The sequence below is a fragment of the Anastrepha obliqua genome, chromosome 2 (genome assembly GCF_027943255.1).
Source record: "Anastrepha obliqua isolate idAnaObli1 chromosome 2, idAnaObli1_1.0, whole genome shotgun sequence".
NCBI classification, from domain to species: Eukaryota; Metazoa; Arthropoda; class Insecta; order Diptera; family Tephritidae; genus Anastrepha; species Anastrepha obliqua.
In genome coordinates this window covers 22696343-22703975 of record NC_072893.1, presented here as the reverse complement: position 1 = coordinate 22703975, position 7633 = coordinate 22696343, and the positions used below count along the sequence as shown (strand labels likewise).

General features: G+C 38.4%; 1 protein-coding gene across 1 annotated transcript in view; it reads right to left on the bottom strand.

The window, feature by feature from the left end:
• Positions 1 to 2449: 2449 nt before the first annotated feature.
• Positions 2450 to 7633, bottom strand: part of LOC129239516 (GRIP and coiled-coil domain-containing protein 2) — a 40067-nt gene continuing 34883 nt past the window's right edge. Inside the window, exon 13 of the mRNA XM_054875042.1 lies at positions 2450 to 2641. Coding sequence (XP_054731017.1) covers positions 2594 to 2641 — 48 coding nt within the window. The 3' untranslated portion in view covers positions 2450 to 2593. The remainder of the gene's footprint in view (positions 2642 to 7633) is intronic.

Below are 7633 nucleotides of genomic sequence, written 5' to 3'. Positions count from 1 at the left end.
ATTTAGAGAAAAGATGCTGCAGTACATGCGGTATTTACTTCGCATCTATCACAAGAGCTGCAGAGAACAGGCGAGCAGCTCACATTGCACCAGCTAAGCAAGCGCGTATGTTCCGCAAAGTGCGACCCTCACGGATTGTCACAAGACGAGCTAATGAGTTACTGTGCGCAAGCGTCAACGGCTTACAGTGGCTAGATCAGAACGGAGCAGATGATTTTACTGAAACTCATGTTAGTCCTAATAGTCTCTCTTGAAACAGCGCATGATTCTCCATGGACTGAATTAGAGTAGATATTCTTTTTTTAATCGCAGTTGTTACGATTTAAGTCTTCTATTGTTAAATTTTTATTACACTTCTATTTTAAATTTTTTTTCTCTTTTTACAATAACAATCCAACGCGTTTACATAAGAAACCCACATTTTGAAAAATCTCACGTGAGATTGGGGGATGGGGGAGGGGGTTGAATAAAATCTCACGACATCTCACCAGGGGGGGAGGGAGGTGTAGAAAATTAAAAAAAAACACCTCACATAATTTATGGACGCCCCCATAGTCCTTCGTTGATTCATGCCCCCTCCTACCTATTTTTGGAATGAAGACGACCTTGACTAGTTTCCAACTATCTGGAATATGACCTAAATTTAAATACGCTTTAAACATTTCCTCTAGCAATGGTAGGATACAGTCCAAGGTTTCCTGTTACATCTTTGGAATGATCCCATCTGGTTAATAGTAGCAGAAACATGTGCAGTATTTATTTCTGTACTAAAGCCATTTAATCCTATCCCATGCTCTGGTTTTTTCGATATTTTTTTTATTTTACATGCGGGTAGCCTTCCTTTTATTTGTACTTTTCCCGTTTTGTATTACAAAATGTTTTCGTAAGAAATGAGAACAAGTAATAAAGGTCAAAGGCAAATTATGTGACTTGTAGTTACAATTTTTACACGCTTGCACACGAAATATTTAATATGCATGTTAATACGAGTATGTAAAAAAAAAAAAAAAAAAAAAGAAAAAAAATTTTTTTTTAAATTTAATAAATGTTAACAGAGTAAAAATTCCACATGCGGCTTGTTACACTAAATATTTAAGCAAAAAATATTTCTTGATTGTGTTTTTATTAAACAAAATATGAGAAAAATTGTAATTATTAAGGGGGTCTTCTGGTCTCCAGCGAAAAAAAAATCGATTTTTTTTTTTGCATAATTTTGTTGTATGTGTATGCGAGAATACGCCACAGAAAGGATTTTTTGAAAATCGCATTTTTTCACATTTTTCTGGGCACCGAAGTGTACCCTCCTCCGGCCGTTTTATCATAAACTTTATCTTTAAACGCGTTTCCCCGAAAATCGTGTTTTTTAAGCATTTTGGTCACACTTTTCATAGTAGTTATACTCCGATTTCAATGGTTTTGGTCTTAAAAGGTTCGGAAAACTTACCGCTAAGTTTCCCCGTGTACGATTTTTGAAATCTTTTTTCATTCCATTTTTATAACCTTTTAAAGTTCAAAAAATGAGCAAAAAAAAATTTTTTTTGCAAATTGTTGCATAACTTTTGAAAAAAATTAAAAAAAAAAAAATCTGTCACGAGAAAACTTAACCAGGGCAACTCTGAAGACAACGCATATCTAATTTTTGCTTTCTGATTACCCAGGTGGAAAAACCGTGACCAAAATGGAGACCTGTTTCGTTTGGAGGTGGACGTCTTCAGCGCCATTTCAAGGTCGCGGGTGTTAATTTTTTTCAAAGTCAAAACCATTTTTTAAAAGCCAAGACATGTACCTTTAAAATAAAAAAAAAAAGTTTTTTTAAATATTCACAGGATTTGTCACAATCAATCCCCAAAAAAAACCCTTCATTTCAGGGCCTCGAGACCAGAAGACCCCCTTAATTGATATATTATACATAAATAGTGTATATAAGTATATTTCATTGTTTGCTCATTCAATTGAACAAATCTTCAAATGAGTATAAGAATATTAAAAGTCATACATTCAATTCATATTAATACAGTTAATAACTAATTTGCATTTGATTTGCATGTATGTGCATATGTATTATATGTATGTATGTATATTGCATAATTTTATTTTATTTTCACATGCAGTTGAACTCCAACAGCGGGATTTGATGTACCAAAGACTGTTCTAGGCATAAGAAAATTGTCCTATACGTGCGTATGCCGGCCTTCTTTGCTTTATCAGTGAAATTTATATGATTCAAGCATACATACATTCATGCATACATTTATACAGCGAAGAATCGCTAGGGACCAAAAGGTCTATGCGTGGCTTAATGCCAACCAGGCTAACCTAAACAGCGGAGGGTAAAAAATACTGTTGGAGTTCTACTAAATGTTTTCCTCTCGCGCTGCGCGCTTATCAAAAATAAGAAAGTAAGTAAATAGGTAAGTATGTACAAGCATACAATAAGATATGTAAACAGTAAAATTGAAGTATGTAAATTAAAGGTACAAAATTTTAAAAACTAAATATTTACATATAAATTTAAATAATTTAAACATTTAAGTATAATAAAATGATTATTCTGCTGCTCAATGATAGGCGACGGCACGCAGTCACAGATATTCTATTTTCGCTTAAATATGTTGCTGAGACGGCGTTTTGGTGGAGAATTCTGAAAAAGATAATTTGTAGGTTAGTAGAAAAATTATTAAGAAAAATATTAAGCACAGGAATGTTTTTCATTATAGGGGTTAGAAAAATTTAAATAATATTTAGTAATTAGTTTATAATGGATAAGTTCGTGCGGTTTTACAACAGATGGCGTAACTTGATTATTATTCCATCGATCCACATTTCCAAACATTCATTGGAGAGCTACTGTCGTAAGGCACAAACGTCAGTATAAGTTTTTTATTTGAAGCGTAAACAACAATATTTTTACCACACTTGAAAATGTCGAATTTCGTGCCAAATAATGTGTTTTTGCGGGGAATTCTTTAATATGAAGAAAAAAGCAGCCGAAAGTCATCGTATCTTGGTGGAAGTTTATGGTGAGCATGCTCTAGCTGAGCGAACGTGCCAGAAGTGGTTTGCACGCTTTAAAAGTGGTGATTTTGGCCGCGCCGCCAAAGTTCATGGATACCGAATTGGAGGAATTGCTCGATCAAGATCCGGCTCAAACGCAAGAAGAGGTTGCAAAAACTTTGGGAGTTGATCAATCAACCATTTCCAAACGTTTAAAAGCCATGGGAATGATCCGAAATTCAAATTTCGAAAAAAAACCGCACGAAGTTATTCATAGACCTAATATAAAACAAAAATCTTTATCAATAAAAGTATTAATTTTTAGCTTTTTTTCCTTTACTCACATTTTTTTTTTTTTTTTTTTTTTTTTTGTCAATAACAATAATCGACTTTGGATTGTTATTATTTTTTTTCGCGATAATTTCTTATTTTTTTCTCGCTCACGAATAAAAATTTGCCTTGTGATTTCAAAAGTTTTTAGTGTTTTTTACTTTTATCTAAAATTAATATGTTTCCCCCGAATTATTACTTTGTACAAAAAAAAAATGCCGAATGAGAAAAGAGAAATGCAGGTTTCAGAAAATTAATTTTTATAAATGGCATATCCATTAAGCACCGTCAAAATAAGAAAAGACCTCATCACCAAAGCTGTCCATACCATTCGATGATTCAAACAAGGTGAGCCATTGTCATGCGATCTCTTCAGCTTTGTTATGGAGAGTGCGGTTTGCAGGGCGTGGGTAGAACGAAACGGAACTTTCTATAAAACTGTCCAGCTCCTTGCGTATGCTGATCATCGGTCATACCAAGCGGAATGACGCCGCCGCTTTTACGACTATTGAAAATGACTCCGCAAGATAGTGCTTTGACGGTAAACGAAGACAAAACCAAGTATATGCTGGCATCTTGCAGGGAGTCGCGGTGTCTTGAACCACAGATCGAAGTTAACAACTATAAATTCGATGTGGTCATGGACTTCATATATCTTGGTTCCGCTATTACCAGCAACAAACGATGATGCCAGCCTTGAAATCAAGTGTAGAAGAGTAATCCTCTTGCCAACAGGTGCTACTTTGAGCTAAATGCGTAATTGAGTAGTAAAGCCCTCTCTCGTCAATGGAAAACAACACTCCCCAAGACGCTCATCAGCCCGGTGTTTTTCTATGGCGTTGAAGCCTGGACAGTCAAGCAATCAGATGCAGCCGCTCTTGGAGTTTCCGAGAGGAAAGTACTTCGCAAAATGTTTGGTCCTGCTCGCGTAGATGACGGTTACCGCATTCGAATGAACCTCGAGCTGTATGAAGCTTTACGGAGATATTGACATAGTCAAACGAGTCACCTTGCAAGGGCTAATGTCGTCCGTATGAAAGGAACTGCTCCGACGAAGAATTTGTTTCAGAGGATAATTGGCAGTCGACGGCGAAGAGACTGTCCTCATGTCTGGTGGAAGGACCAAATTGAAGATGACCTGGCTTATCTTGGCTTAAGAAACTAGAAAAGGTGTGCGAAAACCAGGCACACTTTCCGAGATATTATTCGGCCGGCTGGGTTGTTCCGGCCCATTAAGTAATATTCATTAAATATTATATCCGTTATAAAAGCTAAACTAGCACAACCCCTTGCGGCACTTATTTTTGAGTCAGATAGAATCGATGTCAGGTAACTAGTCTCTCAAGATATCTGGCACAGCTTCTTTGAAGTGCAAGACATTCACAGAGGAGATGTTGGACCGACTCAATTTCTTCTTCATCTCCACAACTCATGCAGAAGTCAGCACCAATTCTACGAGGGGTGCCTTTTATATTTCGGGATTTGGCAACCCTGGTGTTGCAATCTGGCAGCTGACAGCTGTATCGCAAAGTTTGGCATTTTTTGGCTTTTACGTACTCAGAACGTTTTGAAATACCAGCGCTATTTGTGTTGTTTACAGTAACTTAAAAGATTCATCTCGGTCCAAAAATGGAATTAAATCGTGAACATTTTCGTGCGATTATTTTTTACAACTTTCGACGTGGATTAACTCAGCAACATTGCATGGATGAACTTAATTCATTTTTTGGCGATGAAGCTCCATCAAGGACCAGTGTTTATCGATGGTATGGTGAATTCAATCGTGGTCGTAGTTCACTCCAAGACGAATTTCGTGAAAGTCATCCAAAATCAGTTGTTGTTCCGAAAACCATTGATGATGTGCGCGAACTGATATTGCAAGATCGTCATGTGACCTATCGTGAGATTGAGACAATCTTAGGCATTAGTGGGACCAGCATACATTGAATATTGCATAAACATTTGACTGTCAAAAAAATTTGTTCGCGTTGGATCCCACATAATTTGTCAATCGCTCAAAAAAAGGCTCGTGTCGATTGGTCGAAGGAAATGCTCAAAAAATACGATCGCGGGGCTTCGAAACACGTCTATGACATCGTGACAGGTGCTAAATCATGGATTTACGCGTATGAGCCCGAAAGTAAACAGCAGTCGACTGTATGGGTGTTTCAAGATGAGCCAAATCCAACAAAAATTGTTCGCGCACGAAGCACTTCCAAGCAAATGGTCGCCTGTTTTTTCGGAAAAACTGGACATGTCGCAACCGTACCACTAGAACAACGCAGAACAGTAAATTCTGAGTGGTACACAACCATTTGTTTGCCAGTTGTCTTCCAAGAAATTAGGAAAACCAATCGCCAAAGACGGATCACGGATCACTCTTCACCAGGACAATGCGAGCTCTCACACATCGGCTAAAACAACTGCATTTTTGAGCACCCAAAACAACATCGAATTAATGGGTCATCCGCCGTATAGTCCTGACTCGGCACCGAATGACTTCTTTTTATTCCCGTACGTAAAAAACAAACTGAGAGGTCAACGTTTTTCGACACCTGAAGAAGCGGTTGCGGCATTCAGAATGCATGTTTTGGAGGTACCTCATTCAGAGTGGCAAAAGTGCTTCGACAATTGGTTCAAACGCATGCAAAAGTGTATAGATCTTCATGGAGAATATTTTGAAAAACAATACAGTGATTTTCGATGATTAAAATTTGTTTTTGTTCTCTAATCTCGAAATATAAAAGGCACCCCTCGTACTGGTTAGGGAGCCAATACTCGCTGAAGGTTAAGCTCAGAGACTTTCCTTGCACAATCAATAGCTATTTCATTTCCGTCCACTCCAGAGTGGCTGAGGATCCAAAAAAGTGTGTTATTGTGCTGTTGCATAAGCGAGAGCGACCTCCTGCATTACTTAACACATCTTGAATTGATGCGCGCTGAGGTCACTGCCTTCATCGCTGTTTGACTATCAACAAAAATGGTAAGATTTGTAAGGGTCATGGTCTCAATAAATAAAAATTCCTGCAGCTTGCAGTAGGTTAGGTTAGGTTGAAGCGGTTGTTCTCAGGCTCATAATCCATTGTGATGCCGCATTTGGAGCTATCTCTCCTAAAACCAGTGGGTGCTGTTTAAAATTTTTAGAATATCTCTGATTTCTGCATAACTGAGATCTTCCAACTCATTAAAAAATTGTTTACCTAGAATAGTAAACCTGCGTCTGGATAGAGCAGGACAGTGACATAGTAGGTGCGAGGTGCGAGATTGTCTCTTTCTCGTCCTCATCTAGACAACTTCTACAAAAGTCATGTGTTTGCACACCCATCCTTTCGCCGTGCCTACCCATTAGGCACGTTATGACTGAAATCAGTGTGTTTAGACTGTGCTTACCTCTTCTTAGTAGAAGTTCCGTGCGTTTAGCATTGAGAGTCGGCCACAGTTGACGGACGATTTTCCAGGTGGCTTCATTGCGCCATCTTTCGTTTGCTTTCCTTACGATTTCTTCAAGGATGAATAGCTTATATGTTTGCAAGGGTATCCCTATGTCATTGCCTATGTACTCACGGGTCAATTTGGTGCTGAGTCTCGCTAGTTCGTAGTTCTAGCCTCTACAGTTACCCAATGTCGCGATGGCCAGGAACCCATGTTACCTTTAGGTGAAATGACTCAGCCATCTCGTTAAGAGATGTGCGGCATTTCATGGCTACTTTGGAGTTTGTCGACTGTTTTGTGAGGGATTTTATCGCCGCTTGGCTATCAGTAAAAATGTATATATCATTTCGCGGCGTTCATTATTGCCCTCAGTTCAGCCTGAAATACACTACAGTAGTCGGGGAGTCGAAAACTGGAGCAGATCCCCAGATGTTCGGAGTATACACCTTGCAATAGCTTCACAAGTATAGGGTGATCAATTAAGAGGAGTTTTTTTCATTTGCGTTTTTTTTACAGATCGCGCGCGAGTTGTGGCAAACTGTCATCGTGGATTTGTTGAACAGCGTTTGGCATTTCATCATGGAAAGACTCACACCGCAACAACGTCTACAAATTGTTCAACTGTATTATGAAAATCAGCGTTTGAAGAAGATCCGCTGTTTTCGAGCAAAATTTTGTTCAGCGATGAGGCGCATTTCTGGCTCAATGGTTACGTCAATAAGCAAAATTTCCGTATTTGGGATGAAGAGCAACCAGAACAGGTTCAAGAGCTACCTTTACACCCAGAGAAAACAACGGCTGATAAACCAGCTACGATTGAAGCTCTGGAAGCCAACATTACGCGTGTTATTCACGAAATGCTCGAACGAGTGATTGA